General features: G+C 40.0%; 1 protein-coding gene across 1 annotated transcript in view; it reads left to right on the top strand.

The window, feature by feature from the left end:
- The window catches only part of gnl2 (G protein nucleolar 2), a 43669-nt gene extending 27603 nt beyond the window's left edge, over nucleotides 1-16066 (top strand). The window contains exons 9-16 of the mRNA XM_080211446.1: nucleotides 787-915; nucleotides 2645-2749; nucleotides 4530-4688; nucleotides 5980-6087; nucleotides 9302-9738; nucleotides 13274-13356; nucleotides 14167-14243; nucleotides 15877-16066. Coding sequence (XP_080067572.1) covers nucleotides 787-915; nucleotides 2645-2749; nucleotides 4530-4688; nucleotides 5980-6087; nucleotides 9302-9738; nucleotides 13274-13356; nucleotides 14167-14243; nucleotides 15877-16011 — 1233 coding nt within the window. The 3' untranslated portion in view covers nucleotides 16012-16066. The remainder of the gene's footprint in view (nucleotides 1-786; nucleotides 916-2644; nucleotides 2750-4529; nucleotides 4689-5979; nucleotides 6088-9301; nucleotides 9739-13273; nucleotides 13357-14166; nucleotides 14244-15876) is intronic.
- The last annotated feature ends 7576 nt before the right edge of the window (nucleotides 16067-23642 follow it).

Below are 23642 nucleotides of genomic sequence, written 5' to 3'. Positions count from 1 at the left end.
TCTTGCAGGCTATTGCCTGTTTTTAGTAAATTAGAGATTTGCTTTGTGAGAAATGTGTAAATTGTTGTGGATTATTTTTTCGACTCTCCTGGAAATAAAAAGTAAATTTTCATTGGAAAGGCAGTCCCATCCTGCATCTGAAGAATCTCTTGGATTTCTTCTAACCAACAAATTGAAAGCCTACCTGTGGAGCTAGTAATGGATCAGCACTCTAGTTTATAAAGATTAACGTGTCATTCTGGTTTCCTAACTTGATGAAGTTAGTTGTTTCTTTCCTATGGAAATTACCATATTATTGTTGTATCGTGAGGGTAACTTTTAACAGCAGTGTTTGCTTTTGGTGAATCGGTTCATAATTGCCAAATGCTCTTCTAATAGGCTACAGAATCTTACTGCTGCACTTAAGAATTTGAAAATGGAACAAAACTGTAGGCTTGTGCTAACTTTTTTTGTTGGTCTGGGCTTACCACTTAGTAAAATATCACCTTTCTTTTAAACCTTGGAGATTTGTTTGTTCTTGTTTGTGTTTGTGACTCTCTCTTTCCATCACCCACCCCCACTCCATTTCACCTTTCCTGTTTCCTCAAAAAATAGACAAAGAAAGAAGAGATAAATTTATTTTATATGGACCTGCAGCTATGGGAGGAGTTTCTCAGGATTAATGTATTTTACCATTTATCACAAAAATGCGGTGCTTTAATTTTAAAATTGTTACCTATCCGATAATTTAGAGCAAATTTATATTATAAATACTTTATACATAATTTATCCCCTTTTTTTAAACAGCTACATGGTGACAAAAAACAGATCAGTGTGGGGTTCATTGGCTATCCTAATGTTGGCAAGAGCTCTATCATTAATGCACTTCGATCCAAGAAAGTCTGCAATGTTGCACCTATTGCTGGTGAAACAAAGGTATGTATTGTGGACCGTAAGATCTTCTGAAACTAAAACTTTGAAAGTCAATCCAAATGTAATAACAGGAGAAATTGAATCAAAGACCTTGCTATGTGTTTGTGCCTATTAAAACTTTCATTTATGCAAATCTTTTAGCTTGTCTTGTAACCAATCAGAGCACACTTGCCAACCAATCAGCAGTCTCCTCCCAAGCAGTTTAACTGTTGTTCCCTTTACTATTGATATCAGTGTGAACTGTCCTGAAGAGTGCAAGATGAAAAACTTTGACGTCCCTTTTTCCAGTAATGCTTAAATACGTTATCTCCGTCCGCCTGTCCAGATATTTCATTAAGTGTAATAATCGTTCATAAATATAATTTACTCTATGCTTTAATTACTCATGGTCAACATTACAACTGAATGAACTGGCCTTGGTTTTGCAGATGAGTGGTCACTTCACACCCTCAATTTTTGTTTTTACAAGACTGATTAACAAGAAATAAAAACACAAAGTCCTGGAAATATCCATCTGCAGCATATGTGGAGAGAGAAACAGAATTAATGATTTCAGGTCAACGTTTTATGAGAACTCAAAAGACTGCACCTTCGTCCCTTTATAACTCTTCCTCAATGAGTTTCGAGCTCAGCTCCAACTTAATGGATGCCTCCACCCATCTCCAGCATTCCCCCTCCATCCATCTCCAGCATTCCCCCTCCATCTGGACTGTCCCGGCCTCTTATCCTCTTTATACCCTTTCATTGAGAACTGTTGGCATGACATCAGCCGTCTGAATTTCTTTGCTTGTCTCATTCCAACTTGTCTCCCTCTAAACTTGGTGCACTTTGCTTTTTCTCTTTCTTCACAGATGCTCCCTGATCCACTGAGTTTCCAGTACTTTTTGTTTGTATTTCAGATTTCCAGCATCCACAGTATTTTACTTCTTTGTTATGTGATTTATAAGCTCACATTCTGACTGAGCAAAAAGTTTATTGTGCATATAGAAAATGACATTTAGTCCTTTTTCTAGACCCATGAAGGTGAATTGTTATAGGAAGATGGTAGATTGGTGGACAAAGTTACTTTGATTTTAGTGGAACATCTTTTCAGCACAGGGAGTTGGCTCATTCCCCTTTGTACTGGTTTGGCTTTCTGTTGATGCTATCACTAGGGACAGCCAGTTTACATACATTGTTCTCTTGAAGAAACAAAGTCTTGAAGCTGGAAAAAACCTCAACTATTACAGTTACCAGTATGTTTCTCTACAAGATAGTTATCCAATTTGATCTGAAGATAAGCTGTTTACTTCTACAACCTCTCTTAGTATTATAGGTTCTCACAGTCATTTTCTCAGTTGCATTTTTACATTCAATTCCATTCTTGTAACGATAGCTGATGTGGAAAATTAATATGTCACATGAGGATAAATGAGATATGCTACATTGTGAAGCAGCCTGTTTCTTTTCCCCATATTTAATCCAGGAGTACTTAACCTGGATCCTAGAAAAGTGCTCCATTCTCCAACACTACCATCCTTCACTTGAGCACGAAGACCTCACAATCACTAACTTGCATTAATTGATGAACTTTAATCATTGTATTGTACACTTTTCTCTTAGTGATTTCATTTTCTGTAATACAAATGGAATCTGTGGTTCTTTGTACTTTTCATTTCTAGTGCAATGTGAGAATAATTCCATAAGTTAAAATGCTGCAATAATTTCTGTCTTCCCCTGTGCCCCCTCATAGGTTTGGCAGTATATCACCCTGATGCGACGCATTTTCCTAATTGATTGTCCTGGTGTTGTCTATCCATCTGGTGATACAGAGACTGAAATTGTGTTGAAAGGAGTGGTGAGTCTAAAAGTTTGAAGTTATTTGGCTCCAGAAAAACAATAGGATTATCATAATAGATTTAATAGTAAAGTGAGCTATAAAGCACAAAGCTGTAAGTTGTGTTGATGATTTCCATCAAGGTTGATATGACCTGAAACAGCAGTAAGAGTTCTTTTTGCAAGATGGTAATGGTGCAACTGTGGCACAAGATCAGTCATGATCACAGTGAATGGCCAAACAGGTTCGAGCGAATGTGTGGCCTATCTATGCTGCCCCTATCTATTCTGTTTTTAAGTTCTAATTGTGCCTATTGAGAGTGCTGCCCCAGCAGCCACAACACCCTTTGTAATACCATGCTGTTACATCTTGTCATTGGATCCCTGAGCCCTGTTTACATTTTGGATGTTATATCAACATTTGATTCAACTAATAGCATTGTAGATTTGCAATGGTTCATTTATTATCACCATTCTGTACATATGCTTACTCTTTGTCACCATTTCACAGAGGAACGGAGAGCAATTTAAATTAAATTCAGAAGTAGAAGTAAAAACCTTGGGTTGCCCTGTCTACGTGCATAACATAAAAAACCGATATAAAATCTGAAAAAGACATAGAAACTGAACTCTCTTCCTACACCACCTATTGAAACTGTGCTTGCTTTTCATACAAGCTACATATAGAAACTGCACTCATCTCTTGAGTGACATACTGATGGTGTAATTATTCTGACTACATTCAGCACATCGAGAGAGAAAATTTATTTGCAGCTTTTAATTCTGTGGATTCTAAGAATTATCAAATTTAATAATTTAATCCTTATGAAAATCATCACTCTCTAGCTTCCTATAAATGAAATATATGCTGGGATTTTTCCACCTCGTCTGTCCCTGAATCAGGGCAGGTGAGGCTGGGAGAACAACATTCTCAGTTGGCCTTGGGTGGGATTTTTCGAGCCTTGCCCAAGCGAGGTTGTAAAATACCTGCCATAGTGAGAAATGAAGCAGCTTGTTTTATTTTGTAGGTATGATGCTTAACATTGAGAATAATACATGAGTAATTGTAATGCAGTAACCCAGTTGTGAGGTTTAAATTGCACAACTTGGGATGGTTAAGTGTAATTGTCTTTCATCTAACCCATGTATAGATTATTGCTTTGCAGTCATCTCTGGTTGCTTTGATCAATTTAATTTGAGTGTTATTTCATGCTGAAAGCAGCTTTAATGTTAAACACAATGATCAGTCTATTCCTGAGCGTTGACATCCAACGGCACTGGACCCCTGGACCTGGGTCAATTCCTAGCTTGGGTTGCTGCCTGTGTAGACTCTGCACATTCTCCCCGTGTCTGTGTGGGTTTCCTCTGGGTGATCTGGTTTCCTCCCACAGTCCGAAAGTCATGCTAGTTAGGTGCATTGGCCATGCTAGATTCTCCCTCAGTGTACCCGAACAGCCAGAGTGTGGCGACTAGGGGATTTTCACAGTAACTTCATTGTAGTGTTAATGTAAGCGTACTTGTGACAGTAAGAAATAAACTTTAAAAACCTCAAAAATCCAATGCTTTATGACTGTGATATTCTGGCTCTGGGCTTATTGAAGGCGTTTTTGTGTTAAAGGCTGTATATAAATAAAAGTTGTTGTAATTTGCTGTAGATCACCAGTGACTTTCTACAATCTGCATATTTTCTGACTCTTGTTGACCACATTAAGAACGAAATTAAGAGCAAAGCTCAGTGCTGACTGGGTTTGGGCAACCCCACCTGCCTACATTGGTTTATTTTTCCCATTCCTTCCTCACAGGTTCAAGTGGAAAAAATCAAATGTCCTGAGGATCATATCGCTGCAGTGCTGGAAAGAGCCAAATCAGAATATATCAGCAAGACCTACAAGATAGATTGCTGGAGCCATCCTGAAGAATTTTTAGAAAAGCTTGCTTTCAGGATGGGCAAGCTTTTGAAGGTGACTGTTTTGTCATTCTTTCGAAACTTACTAAATATTGAATGTATTTCATTCTGAAACACACCAAGTGAATAATATTTTAGCCTGTGAAGAAGCCTTAAACACTTATTTATTAATCTGCAGACAGAGTAAAGACTTATCTCACAACTGCCTTCTCCAAAGTGAAAATTCAGAGAATCTGATAACTGGCAAACTATTTTCAATGTAGGATATGATCTGTGGAAGAACGAAAATTGTTTATTTTCCAAATTAAATTAAAAATTATTTATTTTTCAAATTTTAACAATCTCTGTGTTCCTAATTGTTCAGTGGTCAAAGCCAGAGGCTTGATGTTACCAATATTTAAATATCTTGTGGTTTACATATAAACCTATACAGTGGGGTCATTTTGCAAGCCAGTCGTAAAGAGTGACAGATTAACTTTTCACTTGCCACTCCACACAATAGATTTTCTCGATCAAATGCATTGGAAAAAATCTGGGAGCAAAGAAGTTATGAAATTACTGTTTTGTATTAACTCTAAATGTCATGAACTGTCATGAATAAAATTTTGATTACAGCTAATTTTATTTTAAGTTGGCCATGCAAATTGGAGGCTACAGCTTCTCCCTACGGGTAAGATAACTATGGCATAATGTTATGCCAGGGTGGTCTGTTATATCCGGCTGTTAAGTATTAGACCAGGAAGACAAGATAGAGCATTAAAATGCAGAATACTTGCATTGTGTATTTTAGGAGTTGGCCTACATTGATGATTGTGTTGACCCAATATATTCTTCATTTACAAGAGCTTATAATAGACTCTCGCTAACAGTGTTAATTACCCACTGTATTTTGGCACATTAAATCATTCAAATTCAGTGCAGTGCACATCAACAGAAGGAACCAAATTTTGTACAAGAGGAGCCTAGCAATGAATAGGGGCACTCACGTAAATTTTGGTTTACAGAAAGTTGGTAACTAATTTTTGAATAATGTCATATAGGTATGGGAACATTGAGAAACATAGTTCACAAGAGCAAGCTATGTTTGAAAAAGATCGCGATAATCACCAAGAAATGCAAAGGAATGTGTAAAACAAGTTTTGTGAAACAGCTGCATTTTACATATTGCAGTTATACTAGTGCTGGATCATTATTTGAATATGGCTTTGTAAATGTTTGTCTGCTTTTAGCCTTTTGCTTTGGAAGATCAATAATAACTAATATGTTTTGTTGACAGTGTTAATGCTTGCTTTTTCTTCCCAAGGCCGGTTTTGGTTTACAATTTACCACCTTTTATTGCTTTCCAGGGTGGAGAACCAGACATACAAACTGTAGCCAAAATGGTGCTGAATGATTGGCAAAGAGGTCGAATACCTTTCTTTGTGAAACCACCAAATGCAGAAGTAAATTCACAGGTAATATATTTTTGGATTATTAAAAGCTGTGCTCACAGATATAAATCCATGTTGATAATATGTGTTGCTTATATCGGGTGCTGCTTCATTTCCAGTAGGATGTGGAATTTGTGAACCTCTGCTGTCCATTTGGTGCACCTGTACTCACAATGCTATTAGGAAGGAAGTTCCAGGTTTTTGACCCAAAGACAGAGACATGGTTCCAAAGTAGGCTGATGGGTGGATTGGAGGAGAACTTGCAGGTGGTGGCATACCCATGTATCTGCTGTCCTTGGCCTTCTAGATAGTAGAGATCGTAGGTTTGGAAGGTGGAGCCACTGCTGCCACTGCATTGGTGGTGGAAGGAGTGGTTCTTTAAGGTATTGGATGGGGTGTCAATCTTGTAGATGTTGAACAGCTTTTAAGGAATTAGGAGATGAGTTAACACTAACCCTAATGTTTAGATTCTCCCTTGTTAGGCAATGGTCGTTGCTTGTGTGATGTGAATGTTACTTGCCACTTATCAGCCCAACCTGAATGTTGTTCAGATTCTTGCTGCATTTGGAGATGGACTGCTTCAGTACCTGAGTAGTAGTGAATGTTCCTGAACGTAATGCAGTCATCATCGAGCATCCCCAATTCTGACCTTATGTTGGAGGAAAAGTCATTGATGAAACAGCTGAAGATGTTTGGGCCTTGGACACTATCTTGAGGAACTCTTGCAACAAAGTCCCAGGACTGGGGTTCCAATAATCACAATCTTCCTATGACTTTATTTAGTGCAGAGTTTTCCCGCTGATTTCCATTGATTCCAGTTTTGTTAGAGCTCCTTGATGCCAATTTGGTCAGATGCTGCCTTGATGTCAAGGATAGTCACATTCATTTCACGTCTTGACCTGGAACTATATCAATGGAACCCTTGAAGACGGAGATGGGCCTGTCTCAGTGTTGCTGCAAACATACATTTGCGACTTGTCACTTCTAACTACCCGATCCAGATGAGATGCTCCCAACTGGGCATAGGAAGAACAGGCTTGAAAAGACCATTTTATTACTGTCAAAAGAAACAAATGACATTTGCATTGCATTTGTGCTGAGCCCTGGTGCAAACGGGCTGATGAGCTGCATTAAAATAGAATAACTTATCCCAGTTATGTCAGAAAACTCAAGCTCAGCTTCTCAAGGGAATGTGGGGAAGCAGTTGTAGAGATTACCTTCAGAACCTTCTGATGTCTTGTGACAGAAATCTCTTTGTAGTCAACTTGTGTGAAATTTTTTTAAAAATTGAGCCTTGAATTAATTCTGTGGCTAAAATGAACATAAAATATTTATGGATGCATCCAGAGCACAGAAATGCAACCACAGTGGAGTTCAGTACCAACATTTTGAAATATTTGTGTCTTGTGATGTATGCTGAAAAGATTCAGATCAACTAGATGTCACTGCAACATAAAACCTTAAAGTTGTGTGCTGAGAAATCTTTTCAGGGTCACTATTTTTCTTTTCCCGTAGTCTGTTTTTTATTTTAATTTGCTGAATATTGATCTTATTCAGGAAGATTTGATGCACCCGATTGGTAGTAAATCCCTCAATGCTATCAGCACTCGCCATTTTGTAAATTGTAGCAAGTCTGGGAATAATAGTAGATTTTAAAAATTACATTAATTTTACAAAGATAGTAAAGCTGTGCAAAATAATTTGTGTTGGGATTTTAATATCTGCTTAGAAATTCACAGTCTGTGAATGAGTTGTTTTCAGCAGCTAATTATAATTTGAACCGCTGATAATGTTACAGATGGCACAAAATCTACTTTGATAAGAAGTATAAAATTTTACTATTCATAATATTGCACTAAATACACTGAGAAGCAAATTGATTGAGAGGCCAATTTATTCTCTCCCGCACCTTGTATTTATAAAAAGCTATTTACATTCAGTTAGGGTGCTGTCAATTCATTCCAAACTGAAAAACTGGGTTGATAACCGGATATTTAAGTAATCCTGAATTAAGAGTTATTTAAGCTTGAACTACACATATCATTATGCATATGGTGATTTGGTGTTTAATGTGATCTGTATCTCCGTGATTGCAATTTTTCACACAAGAATGTATATTCACTTCAAACTGTAGACCAGAATGCTTGGAACCAAGGCATTTCTGAGTTATAGAATAACATTAGATTTTTTTCCTTTATTATTTCATGAGATGTGGGTGTTGCTGTCAAGAGCAGCATTTATCGTCCATCCCTAACTGACTTTGAGCTAAGTGACTTGCCAGGCCATTTCAGAGGGTAGTTAAGAGTTAACAGCCTAGCTGTCTATGGGTCTGGAATCGCATGTAGGCCAAATAACATGAGGATGGCAGATTCCCTTCCCTAAAGAATACTCATGAACCAGATAAGTTTTTCTGACAGTCAGTAGTTTCATGGTCACCATCATCATTAATATTCCTGATTTATTAATTGAATTCAAATACCCAGCTGCCAACCAGAACATTTGCCTCGGTCTCTGGATTAGTATTCCAGTGACATTACCATTATGCTACCATTTCCCCTAAATGCTTAACCAACAGTATGTGAACCAAATATAAATATATACACAGGACCAAAATAAGTGTTAAGAAATTGTGTGTTTTCTAATCTTCCATTTGAAAATAAGAACTGATGCACTAATGTGTAGGGCTCCACAATAAAATTGAGCATCATCGACAATTAGACAATACATTCCTTTAAAAATGTTCTTTAAGACTTGCAAATGTCAGGTGTATATTTGAAGACACTTGTGATTATATCAAGTTCTTAGCTAATCTGTGCCCTCTGTGCTAGTGCTTCCCGAACTTTTGATCTAGTTACCAGTGCCTGTGAAACAGACGCACCAACCCAGGATAAGAAGGCAGACAGAAGCAGAAGCAGAGTAAAATTTGAACTGACCAGGCACCTTTCCGACTCAGTCACATGACTGTTTCTTTTCCGCATTCTGGACAGATCAGCCAGTGTCTGAATTGCGCTTGCTGGTGATTTGTTGCAGAACTGAGAGAACTGCAGTGCTGAGTGAAAAGAATTCTGGATAACTGGTGTTTCTAGATTTTGAAGTTCCGGGCTGGAGAGTTTACATTGGATAATATTATGTTTGGATTTTTCTCATGACTTGTATTTGAGCTCGTGTTTCACAAATTGTTCACATGCAGCCTGACTCTCTCTCCTCTAATAGCTTTCTCTCCTTTTATCACACATAGCTATTGGATACAGTGAAAGTGAACAAAGAACCAAACGATGTTAATCAAGTGAAGGACTCATCGGAAGAAGTGAATGCAGAAAATGAACCTGAAGAAACTGAAAAATCCACAATGACGCAACAAATTGTTGCACAAGTTCGGCAAAACTTTGGAAAAATCAATGTGGCACCTGAATTTTCAGAGACAGACCTCCAACCTGTAAACATTTCTGACATTGAAGAGAGCTACTCAGAGGAAGAGGATGAAGAGCAGGAAATAGAGGATGATGAAGAAAAAGAATCAACTGAGACTGATCTGAATAAACTTCAAGAAACTAGTCTTCAACTGGAGAGTGAATCAAATAAGCCAAAACAAATACTGAAGGATTTGGATGCCAAAATTGCTAAATACAAAAAGTTCTTAGATAAAGCCAAAGCAAAGAGATTCTCGGCTATTAGGTAAGCTTCCTCCTCTTCCATTTACGAATAAATTGATCCAAAAAATTGCTGATCCAAAAAGAGCAATATTTACTGAGCTTGATCTCTGATTAAGTAGGGACTGAGCTGTCAGAGCTCTTTGTTATAATCTTCCATTTGTTATCAAAATTTTTAAGGTGTTTTTACATAATTTGTGCTTATAGAACACCTTTTAGTATCTCAAAGACCTTTGGAGATTTGACAAGGTAGATACTGAGCCAAAGAAAAGATTAGGAAGCATGAGGAATGTGAACAAGTACAGAGAGGAATTTCAGAAAGTGGGATCTCGATAGCTGGAGGATTGGTGCCAGTAATAGGATACACAAGAGAAGGATTCAAGGGGACAGAATGTTTTGGAAGTTGTAAGACTGGAGGAATTGCAACGATGGGATGAGACAATGTTCCAGATAGTATTGAGATGACTAAGGCAGTTCAAAGTCAGATGTCAGGATAGGTCATTGAGGATGTAGGTTTTAACTGAGTGAGAATTTATGCAGGATCAGATTTAAGTAGCAGGCAATTTGGTTAACATCCCTTATATATTTTTGTTTTAAATGGGCATAAGACTTAGAGACACTTTCATGAATTGGTCTTGCACCCCGGCTTTAAATTCAACTCAGCGTGGATAGAGGCTCAAAACACAATTTGGCGCAAAATTGGCAGTTTCATTCAAAAAAGCCCCTGGATGTTTGACATGTAAAATGGAATAATATCATACTGGTGTAGAACATAGAACATTACAGCGTAGTACTCTGTTTTATTGATTCTGAATTAGAGCATAAATAGAAAGTTCCTAAACTCCAGGGCAAAATTTTCCCTTTTTAATGCAGAGCATTGCAATCAGCAGGAAAAGGAGTGTTGAATCTGCTGGCCCCAGTGGCAGCTTTCTCAGCTACATTGAAAGAACTCTGGAGAGAGAAAAATCCAAGGAGTAGACTGTTTTCTAAATGGGGGAATATGTTCTTGAGCAAAATGTCTGCAGAGAGGTTTAGTGTAGTGATCTATAATCTACTATTGCACAAAGTGGACTAGAGACTGAACAATACTGTATGGCCCACGGCTACACTTCAGTAATCCTATCACTTAAACATTTTGTTTCTATGTAATTATCCTTTATCGTCCTGATCCTCGATCATACTAGATCAAAAGTAGACCTGCATATGAGACTGAGACTATTCTGCTCAAGCCATCGTATCTGTTTTTCTTGTTTATCCACAAGTAGGCTTAGATTCACATTGCAATTAATTCACTATGAAAACCCCCCAGTTGCCACACTACAGTGCCTGTTCGGGTACACTGAGGGAGAATTTAGCATGGCCAATCCACCTAACCTGCACATCTTTGGACTGTGGGAGGAAACTGGAGCACCCGAAGGAAACCCACGCAGAAATGGGGAGAATGTGCAAAGTCCACACAGTTATCCAATCCGGGAATCAAACCCAGGTCCCTGGTGCTATGAGGCAGCAGGGCTAACAGGCAGCAGTGGAAAAGCAAATTGCGTGGAGGGTGTGGAAAGTCTGCAGAGGGATCTGGATACGCTAAGCAAGTGGGCGAGGACCTGGCAGATGGAGTATAATGTTGGCAAGTGTGAGATTATCCACTTTGGCAGAAATAATATTAGGAGGGATTATTATTTAAAAGGTGAAAAGCTGCAGCATGCTACGGTGCAGAGGGACCTGGGGGTCCTTGTGCATGAGTTGCAAAAACCCAGTCTGCAGGTGCAGCAGGTGATCAAGAAGGCTAATGGAATGTCGGCCTTTATAGCAAGGGGGATAAAATATAAAAGTAGGGAGGTCTTGCTGCAACTGTACAGGGTACTGGTGAGGCCGCAGCTGGAGTACTGTGTGCAGTTTTGGTTGTCGCACTTGAGGAAGGATATATTGGCCCTGGAGGGAGTGCAGAGGAGGTTCACTCGGCTGATACCGGAGATGAGGGGGTTGGACTATGAAGAGAGACTAAATAGACTGGGTCTGTACTCGTTGGAGATTAGAAGGATGAGGGGGGGGATCTTATAGAGACATATAAGATAATGAAGGGGATTGATAGGGTAGAGGTAGAGAGATTCTTCCCGTTTAGAAAGGGTAGCAGAACTAGAGGGCACAGCCTCAAGATGGGGGGGGGGTGCAGTTTAGATCGGAGTTGAGGAGGAACTTCTTCACTCAAAGGGTGGTGAATCTCTGGAATTCTCTGCCTGTTGAAGTGGTGGAGGCTACCTTGCTAAATATATTTAAGTCACGGGTAGATAGGTTTTTGATAGACAAGGGAATTAAGGGTTATGGGGAGAGAGCGGGAAAGTGCAGCCATGATCATATTGAATGGAGGGGCAGGCTCGAAGGGCTAGATGGCCTACTCCTGCTCCTATTTCTTATGTTCTTATGTAACCAGTGTGCCAACATGTCGCCCATTTAGTAGGGGAAGTTGAATTGAGCAGTGTAGGTGGGGATGTCTACATAAATATGCTTGTATGAAAATTTCAGAATTATCCACAAGTAGCATTTCTGAGCTGTTTCCTGAATTATTTCAGTTTTTTGAATAAGCTTTGGTTTTTATCACCTGAAAAATGTGGCCTTTTGCTACATTTAACATTTGACAGAAAGTATTATACCATACTCTGAGTACTGGTATCATCCACAGCTCATCAACTTTAATGGATTGAAGGCATGTAAGTATCAGGGGAATTTATGTATTCAGAATGTGTGCAAGACAGAACACCGTACAGTAGTTTAATTTAGAACCCCTCCCCCCGCCCCGCCGGTCTTTGGTTGGGAAGCATCTTTCCAGGCTGTCTCGCAATAGTCAGTTAAAAAACGGAATTGACTTCTCCCTTTTTCTCAGGCAATAGATTGTGACATCAGTGTGGAAAAGCGCCTCTCTTTGAACTATAACTGAGCTTTTAACAAAAGAGTATAGTTGCAGGAAGATAAAATGAAATGCCATTGAATTGCTTATGACCTTATTGAAGTGAATCATGTAATTTTCATGTTTACAGATTACTACTTGAATATTTCACTGTCTCCTTCTGAAGAGACTCTAAAGGACTATATTGATGTGACATTCGTGGGTTTTTCCCATGTGCATTATTTTGTTCAGTTTTTTGGTCATTTGCTCATCTTTCAAAATTGGTTATGACCTCTCTTTTTCCACGTACTGAACACCTGAATATGTTGCTGTGGATCTCTGGCCTTTTGATCCCTGCTTATATTTTTTGTCCAGCCCCAGAGCAAGGTTAACGTAAACTTTTAGATAAATCGAGCTTATGACTACTTTCCATAGGTGAAGTTGGCATCGTTTCTGTAATAACTCTGCAGCTGTTTTATAGCCTAGCTGATAAAGCAAAAATTATACGAGATGGCATCTAATTGCAGCAAACATTAAGCATTCCAAATTAAAAATCCAAGTTAAATTGGATGGCCTACTCCTGCTTCTAGTTCTTATGTTCTTAATTCCAGATTTTGCTACAACAGCAAATTTTGTTTTGGAAGTTTTCTAAAAGCAAAATTCTACTTTAATGTATTAGGATTCCCAAGGAACTTACTACCAAATTGGTTGCCAAGGCAGGACAGGAGACAACTGATCAAGATGAGGAATCAAAAAGAAAGGGTAAGTTCAGACAGTTTTGGCATCATCAACCTCTCTGCAAACTTTTTCACAGAAATCAGTTTAAAAATATGCATTTGAATTCTCAATTGTAAAATTTGTGCTGAGATTTTCAAGTAACCACTATTTAAGTTACATGTGATAAGATGCAGCCTTTATTTTCATTTGTGGTCTTCACTGTATCATCAGGAAATATAGTGTGTTAAAAACACTGGTTCATACAGATCTCAAAAAGATGCTGTTTTCAGCACTTTAATCTCAATGCCTTAACTGTGTTCTAATTGAGGAGTTTTAAACTTAAAACAATCACTGGAATGGTTACCCATTGCAGTTTGTTGTGATCTGTGATTTATTTGTTTTTCAATAAAAATCTGAAGTCGTGGCATCAGATGACTTCTCTCCCTATCCCAATATCAAATCATTTTCAAAATGTGGAGCATTGCTCCTTTTCAAAGGATTGGTGTTTTCTCGATGGGTTCTTGCTTTGTTAGTTGGATATTAGTTGTGTTTAATTATATATTATGTAGGCTGCAGCAGTTCAGTGGCAATTAGGGATGGGGCTACAAATTCTGGCCTTGCCAGTGGAAGTCACAACCCTCAAAGAATAAAAGAAACATGAAGAGTATTATTGGAGTCTCATTAAAGCATATAAGAGCTCTTACCAATTCTGTGATGTGGTTGAGGTAGGGAGTAAAAGTTTAAAGTATCATACAGTAAACAAACAAGTAAAGATTGGCTTTAGCATCTTGTGTCTCTAGCTGTCTTTTTGAAGTAGAACATTTTGTGTAAAACTTGTGTTGAAACAATTTACAGATCATACAGCTGGAAAGAGAAAAGCTCAAAATGAACCCGATGATGCAGAACCTCCTCCCAAACTCTCCTGCAAAGAGGTAAGCTCTTCTTGTCCTCTACTCGCCATTGTAATAGAATGGAGCCCAATAACAAATTTTACTTAAGAGAATCCTCTTTTTCTTTACTATGCGAGAAAGTATTTCAAAAGCGCTTCTCAGTTACCATTACGTAACTGCCTGAGTTCATTTAAAGAATCTCCAGTTGCAAGTGGTGATGTTTCAGTTAAGTTGCATTCAGGTTAAAAGACATTTTTGGGTTGTTGTTAAAACCTTTGAGCAGTGTGTAGCTGACTGACAAACGATGCAAACTTGTGAATCTGTAGTACAACTTCAAAATTTGCAGAGAACAGCAAATTGAGGCATTGTAGGTAACATTAAGTGGAGGGGGGAACAACACAATGCAAGCCATTAATAAACACGTGGAATGGGTGTGTAATTGGCAAATCAGCATCAATTGAGGCAAATCCATTTTCCTCAAGAACAAGGATGATACTGCTTGGTGTTGTTTTTTTTCCCCTCTCTGTCTTCTGTAGGGTTGTCCAAACGCGTGCGCACGTTCCAAGTGCCAGTAGTGAGCAGTGTCGCCTTGTGTTTTATTTTGTTCGTTCGACCGCAAGATGGGATCCCCGCCAGCTGCAGTAAACTGGCCAGGGTGTAGTGAAGCAGGCAATGTTTAGGGCACCTTTTCTAGCCCCTTCCTCATTCTACAGAGGTGAGCAGTGCGCTTCTGAAGGGGACTGCTCAGTCGCCCAGGTAGATGCCGAGTTCCACTGCTGCTTCGGTCAGCGGAAAACAATCATTAGACCTGAGCCGCCTGCATGCAGGCCTGTGACTACGGCTCCCAGTGAATCCACAGTTGCTGCTTTGTTGCTCGCCCATCGCCACAGGACTTCAAGGGTTGAACAGGACACTGATGATGATGATGGTGTTGAAACTAGTGCTTGATTTGGATTAAAGTGAGGGAGAGTTGCGCAGCATCAGCCTCACTCTCACTTCCCAATTCCCATCTAGATCCAGCGGCAAGACAGGAGTCAAGACGGCTGGAGGTAGGACTAGGCGCAGTGGATGACCAGGACATCTTCTGTGTCTTGTCCTGCTCTTCACGTTCCACGAAGCTTGCAGAGACTGCCTTCTTGACTGTTGACCTTCCATTGGTCTCGTTTATGGGGCGTCAAGGAGGGTTATTATCTTTGGTGGGGGAACATGTCGTGTCCTTTCAGGGCAGTTTGTCCATCCTTTGTCCCCACCTGGCACTTAACTCTCACCTATGGCTCCCTGTAGCTGTTTGCATGCGACAGCGGCCACACCCTGGGCAACGGCCTCAACAAACTGACTAAACCAGGTGAGGGGTCTCAACTCTCGGTGAGATAGGGAGATGTCTATCCCAGCATGTGAAGACAGAGCCCAGCGTATTGAGCGGATCAATGGTACATATATAAAAATCGCTAAAATATAACAACACAAGTTAGTACCATATTATATAAAAGAAGCACACTAAGTACTGGGGTTCACTTTCAGTGGAACTCTATGTAAAGCATAAAGAGATTCTATATTATAATTCTATAAGAGATAAGATGCTTTATTACTTGTGAATTTTGATGAATGATAATCGAGTGGGAAGCATTCAGCTCATAGAGCAATTACATTGACCTGTTCAATTTCATACTTGCAGAGGCGAAGACTCAACCGGCTGCAGCAGTCAAAGAAGGTCGGCGTTCGATACTATGATACGCATAATGTCAAGAACAAAAATAAAAACAAAAACAAGAGTGCATCCAAGTTGCAGAAACTGAAAAAGAAACGATAATTTTAAAATAAAATGACTTGGTACTTTTTGTGCAATAAAAGTAAAAGTAAAATTATTTTTACATGCGTACAAGCTTTATAATTCACACTTCTCTGTGTGGCGGGGTGATGACTGTGTAAATGTCCACTCCTGGTTAATCTCAAAACGTACAATTTCAATGTATTGATAATTGACGTCGAGTCCTTGGCTGCATAAGTGCAAATTCTCAGCTACCCCTAAACTTATCTATTCTAATAACTATCATAGTTCTAATGGTGCAGTGGAATCCAGAGTGGAGGTTTTCTTTTGATAAGAAACTACACCTGGCTTGACTAGTTTAATTCGCATTTTCTGATAATTGATTATGGAAAAACCTTTGGCTTCACCATTGGAGTCAAAAAGTTAAACGTGAATAACAAAATATTTCTAATTTTAGAATGCTGTGCTGTTTTCCCAGTTTAGTTTTGTTCCAGTGGTAAGTGCTCATTGGAAAATTTTGTTCTAAAAAGTGCTCCTAAAGATACTGTTTTATTATAATAATGCTCATCCTAATGCATTTACCACTTGGACCCATTTCTGAAGGCAGCATCTTAATCTGCTTATCCAGTAATGACTTTGTCAATTATCAGCATAAAATATCTAAATATCTTGGTGTGATTTTCTTTCAAATTAAGAAGTCAATTTTTAATTTTTCTATTTTAAGTGTCCCGTTCATATTCTGGTAATTTATCATTGAAGAGTAACTTTGGTTGACATGTACAACAGCTGGAGAATTCTTTAGTCTGATGGGAAATTATTTAAGTTCATTCAAATGGAACGTGGCGAAAGCTTGGGTTCTTGAAAGCAGAGGAATCTCTGTTTAAAGAAATTACAGATGTAGCAGTCACACGAACCTCAAGCTTCAGTGCATTTGACAGTGACTAATGACAAGCTTACAAAATGAAAATATTGAAGATGTTAGAAATCTGAAATAAAAATCGAAAATGATACTCTGATTAGGCAATGTCCGTGAAGAGAGAAACAGCTAATGTTTCAGGCTCATGACTCGTTGCCAGACTTTTTAATGGAAGGTCATTGACCTGAAGCACTAACTTGTTTCTCTCTACACAGATGATGCCTGACCTGCTGAGTATTTTTAGCGTTTTCTGTTTTTATTTTGAGTAACGTGCTTGATGGGTGCTGTACATGATGAAAAATTTCTTAATGGAGAATTTGGCAGAAGCCTCATTTAAACACATTATTCTGCACGGTTAAATTTAATGCATCAGCTTAGGCAACGCAATTTGATCTTGACTTTTTTCAATTTTTAACTCTTAATTTTTTTTGTGTGATATATATTGCGTGTAGTATAGTTATATTAACAGTGCTTCAGATTGGGGATTCCAGGATTCTGATCCAGTGACACTGCAGGAATGAATATGGCCAGAATTTTACCGTCCCACACGCCAGAGGATCAGAATGGGTGAGGGGTGGACAGTGGGAATGTTCATTGACTTTGGGCAGGATTTTACAGTTTCGGGATGAGTGAGGCTGTAAAATCCCGCTCTATATATTTTCAACAGGCTGGTATACATGACTTGGACGAGAGACTGGTTGTGTTTGTATGTGTTGCCCTTGTCTTAGGTAGTAAAGGATATTGGTTTGGAAGGTACTTGCATCATGTCAGGTACTTAACATGATCCCACTAATATCTGCATTTACCAAGTGTGTTTCTGGAGGTGCATGGGAAACCCCTGTGGACAGAAGTTTTGGCAATTCTGGCTTTGACAGTGGCACCTGGACTTCCCATCTGTTTGGAACTTGCCAGAGTCAACAACACAAAAGTGAGGATTGACGAAGCTGTGAAATTGATAGGCTGGACAGTCTTTAATCACTGAAGTTTGGTAGCTGATGTCAAAAGAGAAAATGCTGGAAAATCTCAGCAGGACTGGCAGCATCTGTGAGGAGAGAAAAGAGCTGACGTTTCAAGTCCAGATGACCCCTTGTCAAAGATAAAAGGCATAAAAAGTGGGAAATATACTGTAGGGTGAGAGAATGAAAGATGAGTCATAGCCACAAAAACAAGGGAAAAGACTGTTCATAGCTGTCCATAGAGAGAGTAGAAGGGGTGATGGCCAAACAGCAGAGAAAATGAAATCAGAGGGTAAAGTGACAAGTGTAAATGTGGGGGGGCGGATGGGCATGAGAGGGGTAAAATTGAGAAAAGGGGGGATAAAGTAGGGGGAAAGAGTAGGTGGAAGAAAAATAAAGACAAGGAATAAAAGAACAATTAATTAAATAAAATGAAAACAAAGGGGTCAAGGCAAGGTTGAGCTAATTGCCTGAAGTTGTTGAATTTGATGTTGAGACCAGAAGGCTGTAAAGTACCTAGCTGAAAGATGAGATGTTCCTCCAGATTGCATTGAACTTCACTGAAACATTGCAGCAGGCCAAGGACAGATGTGGGCATGGGAGCAGAATCGTGTGTTAAAATGGCAAGCAAGGGAAGGTCACGGTCCCGATTGTGCACAGATTGAAGGTGCTCAGTAAAGCTATCATTCAGTCTACGCTTGGCCTCTCCAATATAGAGGCGACCACATTGGGAGCAGTGAACGCAATGGACCAAATTGAAAGAGGTGCAAGTAAAACGCTGCTTAACCTGGAATGTGTGTTTTGGACCTTGGATGGTAAGCATAGATGACAGCTGACCCCTTGCCTAAATGAAAGGCTTTTGCAAACAGACCTTGTTCGAAGAGTCTGTTTCCACTGGTATAAAGGTGATTTATATTTTTAAATTAAAGACAAAATATTGCGATGCTGGAAATCAGATTTGATAGCAGCCGTGGAGGGAGAAACAGTTTTAAGTTGAGTAAGTCTTCAGATCTGAAGGAAAGTTGAAATGTGATTAATTTCAAGCTGTTGAAAGAGGGTGGTTTGGTGAAGATCGTAAGGAGTCTGGAAAAAGATTGAGCCAGGAGAGATTAGCAAGGATGTCATGCAGCAAAAGGTAGCAATGAGTGGAATAAACAAAGGATTTGTCCAGAATGTGTGTGAATGGCCGAATAATGAACTGCTCTGTCTGAAAGCAAAAACCTAAAAAAACAAGATTCAGACCAGCAAACAACAAAACAAAAATCAAAATGGGGAATAGAGTTCATGGTCCAAAATTATTGAATTCCATGTTGAGTCCAGAAGGCTGTAAAGTAGTTAGCTAATCAGAAGATGAGGTGCTGTTTTCAAGTGCTTTTGTTTTCTGTACTACAGCCATAACCACTCTGCCTTTTACTCCATGACTTTGTCTTTGTCATTGAATTTCCCATATCTCTGACCTTCCTCCCCATCCTCAATGGCATGAAACCCACAACAATTTCTTCCAGCTTCAGTTCTGAAGAAGTCATATCCAAATCAAAGTTAACCCTGTTTCTCTCTCCACAGAAGATGTCAGACCTGCTGAGTATTTCCAGTGCTTCTGTTTATCAAACATTTTGGAATTCATTTCTATTACCTGGGACTTTTTGACCTTGATCTGCTGCTGGCCATCTCAGCAGGAAGGAAACAGTTTGTGCCGCTCCATCTAACATGAACCTCCGATGATCAAGAAGAACAGCAGCAACTGCTTTCTCCTCAGCAGATCGAAGGGTCGTCTTGTTCCAGCTAGCCTCATTGGAACAAAGCCTGGAAAAGTGGCAACTATGACAAATGTAGTGTCACTCACCATCCGAGAAGATGGGGGTGAACAAAGGCTGTAGCTTGAGGTAGGCAACTCTGGATTGTCCTGCTTTACAGAATATACAGTCTTTGGACATGACTGAGCAAAGTTCCTCGAGATGCAGACTTTAACAGCGGGTCCTTACTAAAATCTGACCAAGCTGATCGGCCGGGTGGTCACATTCTCAGTCACAGTGCTACAACCCTGAGTTTTTCCACCCTCTGCTCTGTCCAGGGATCGAGGTGGTAGCGCAGGATTTTGCAGTCTACTACATAGAGTGCATTTCTCAGGCGACCAATGCCACATTTGCCAGGACGACCACTTGCATCCAGCTGGCTTTCGAGGCCAGTCAGAATGAGAGGGTTTGGATTTGCTTCAATGACTGGATTGATTCTCACAGCTACCTTGATTATACTTCCAAACATCCGGGCTCTTGTATGGACTCTGTTCATTCTTTCAGTATCTCCATAAGATCCATCCAGCTTCCACATTAGTGCTCCTGAAATGCTGGCCCTTTTTCAAATTATAGGATTCACATCTATAATGGTTGAAAGAGCTTTGACTATGTGTAACCTATTCCCACGTTTTTCCTTCAGCTGTCTTCTCTCTCCCAAGGCGACATGGCGGCACAATGGATAGCACTGTACCAGGGACCCGGGTTCAATTCCAGGCTCAGGTGGCTGTGGAGTTTGCATGTTCTCCCCATTGTCTACGTGGGTTTCCTCCTGGTTCTCTGCTTTCCACCCGCAGTTGAAAGATGTGGAGGTTAGGTTAATTGGCCACACTAAATTGCCCTTAGTGTCAGGGGAATTACCAGGGTAAATACGTGGGATTACGGGGATAGGGCTTGGATGGGATTGTTGTTGGTGCAGGCTTGATGGGCTGAATGGCCTCCTTCTGCACTAGGGATTCTATGATTTTAACCAAAATGGCGTTCCCCTTGTCCTCAACTTTGTCCTCGTCTTTCACCTCATCAGCCTCCACATTCAATGGATCAGCCTATGCCGTTCCTGCAACCTCCAGTGCAATGCTGCCAGCAAACGTATCCTTCCACTCCATTCAGCATTACAAAAGGACCATTAATTTTGTGACCCTAGTGTACTGTGCAAGAACAGGATGAGCTGCCACTCGATTGCAATTTTAATTCTCCATCCCACTCTAACGTTTCTGTCCTCAGCCTCCTATACTCTTCCAATGAGCTTCAACACATTTGAAGAACATCTTCCTATTAGGCACTTTACAGCCTTCTGATCTTGCTGTTGAGTTGACTGTTTTAAATTTCAGCACCTTTTTTTTCGACAACTAGATCAAACAAAGGAGGATGGCTGCAGCAGAGTGTGGAGTGGTGGAAGTTTATGTTAGTGCTTTAGTTCTGGGGAAGAAAGATGGGAAAATGTGGGAACAAGCTTGCACATGGCTGAAGTTCTTCCACAATAGAGGTGAATCCTCCAGTTTGGTTAAGGAGGCAGTGGGGTAGAAGATGGCACACTAGCTGCAATGGGAAAATTGAAAGAATGAGTAGAGTACACTATCAGTACATGTAAAAGTAACATCACTATAGTCCCAGATGACCATAGGCTGTTCTCCCTGTCAGCGGGGACTGCTGGTGATTTAACCTGAGGATCATCATACCTCAGGCAAGGGGCAAGATAAAGAAGGGGGCTCTTCACGAATAACCTCAGCTGGTATGGGAATTGAACCCACACTGTCATCATCACTTGGCATTACAAACCTGGTGTCTAGCCAACAGATAACTGATTCCCAGGGTGTTTCATATCCTCCATATTTTGGACGATGTTATCCATGCCATCTTTTCTTTCTTTCATTTGTCCCATTATCACCCCAATCACCTTGCACCAACATTTTAAAATTTATTTATTAGTGTCACAAGTAAGCTTACATTAACACTACAGTGGAGCTACTGTGAAAATCCCTTAGCTGCCACATTTCGGCACCTGTTCGGGTGTACTGAGGGAGAATTTAGCCTGGCCAATGCACCTAACCAGCATGTCTTTCAGACTGTGGGAGGAAAGCGGAGCACCCAGAAAAAACCCATGCAGATATGGGGAGAGTGTGCAGACTGCACAGACAGTGACCCAAGCCGAGAATCGAACCTGAAGGATGGGCCTGAGTTGGATTGATGTTAATCCTGACTCAATAGGCTGAATGGCTTCCTGACCTGCAGGGATTCCAGGGTGGACTTGTTTCAACTTGCGGGGACAAAACCAGAAGGAGGCCTCCCGGAATCACTCTTGCCCTTCACCCTCTCATGGACCCTGTCTTTTGTTCTTTTCGGCCCCTCCCAGTGCCTCTCCCTCATTTTTTTCTCCCTGGCTTGAGTTTAAAAACTTCATTTAATATCTTACAGGTCAAACAAAAGGTCACCATCCTGAAAATTTAACCCTTTCTCTTGCCACAAATGTTGCTTGGCAGGGTGATTATTTTCCAGCCACATCCTGCTTTTACTTGACGTGCGTTATACTAAGAAAGTGGGCAAGAGTTGCACTCTTTTTTAAGCGGCACAATTCCTCCAAAATTGGCCAAATCAGTCCAAAAGATGATGGAATTTTAAGCATAAATTGCATTCAGCGCAAATTGATTTCAGCAACGATTTTGCACGAGTCTCATTAGAAATCAACCCTGCCCACAAAACCACCATGTTTCTGATGAATACGCTTGTTTGCAGAGTTTTGAGGTTTAAGGATGCTAATAGGATGGTTTCACAGCATTTCATTTTGCTTTATTACTTAGTAAGAACCAGACGACTGTTTGTGTTTGTAATTAGTAATTCCTTCTGTATCGTTTTTAAGTTGTTTTCAATTATTTAGAATCGGGTTACTCCCAGTTGATGGACTAGACTCTGATTAATAGAATCTCTTCAGTGCGGGAGGCCACCGCCATTTGGCTCTTTGAGCCTGCACCGACAAAATCCCACCCAGGTCCAATCCCTGTAACCCCACATACTTACCCTACTAACCCCCTGACACTATGGGGCAATTTAGCATGGCAAATCCACCGAACTGGCGCATCCTTGGACAAAAATCCTTGTTTTCTGTGATAAACCGATCTATATTAACAAAGCTGCACCAGTTGACTAGCCTTAAATATAAGGAATTTCTTTAATGTAACTTTAACAAAAGCAATTGCTATCTGTGCTGATGCTTGATCTAGTTACTTTTCCTGATATCCAGTCATAAGAAGTCTCACAACACTGGGTTAAAGTCCAGCAGGTTTATTTGGAATCACAAGTATTTGGAGCACTGCTCCTTCATCAGGTGAGTCAACTGTTGAAGGAGCAGCACTCTGAAAGCTCGTGATTCCAAATAAACCTGTTGGACTTTAACCTGGTGTTGTGCGACTTCTTACTGTGCCTATCCAAATCCAATACCTGCATCTCCACATCTTGGCTACCCCGATATCCAAGTCAGTGGGGCAACTTCGAGTGCAAATTGCTCATGGATTGCTGATGGTGCCCAAAGTGGAAACTGTGGACCACTATAATTTGGAATTTCTGAAAGGCTTTTTCCCTTATTAAAAAGTAATTATTTTTTCATAAAGCTGGTGCTGACACAGCAACCTAAGGTTTTTGAGATGTTGGAAATTTCAAAGTTGCATTTCTATCCGGGCCACACAAAAAAAGTATTTAACTTCCAACTTGTGCAAGTGGATGATGTGATGCAAAAAGCAGAAATATGGATTTCATTATTGACTGCTGTAACTGTGTATGTGCAATTGATTTCAGAGGCTAAATGTGTTGTAACAAAGCCATGGAGCATTGATGCCATCTGCTGGTGATGGTGAGGTGGTATAGGATGCTGAACTGAAAATAGTGGAATGGCAAATTTTTAAAACATTATGGCGTGGTATAAAATGGGCAACATTTTACAAGTGCAACAGAAATGATTCAGCTTTTTACAGATTTATTATTTACAGTGGCACAATGGTTAGCACGGTTGCCTTATAG

The sequence above is a fragment of the Carcharhinus amblyrhynchos genome, chromosome 24 (assembly GCF_965287045.1).
Source record: "Carcharhinus amblyrhynchos chromosome 24, sCarAmb.v2.hapA, whole genome shotgun sequence".
Taxonomy (NCBI): domain Eukaryota; kingdom Metazoa; phylum Chordata; class Chondrichthyes; order Carcharhiniformes; family Carcharhinidae; genus Carcharhinus; species Carcharhinus amblyrhynchos.
This window is presented reverse-complemented; position numbering and strand designations above follow the sequence as displayed.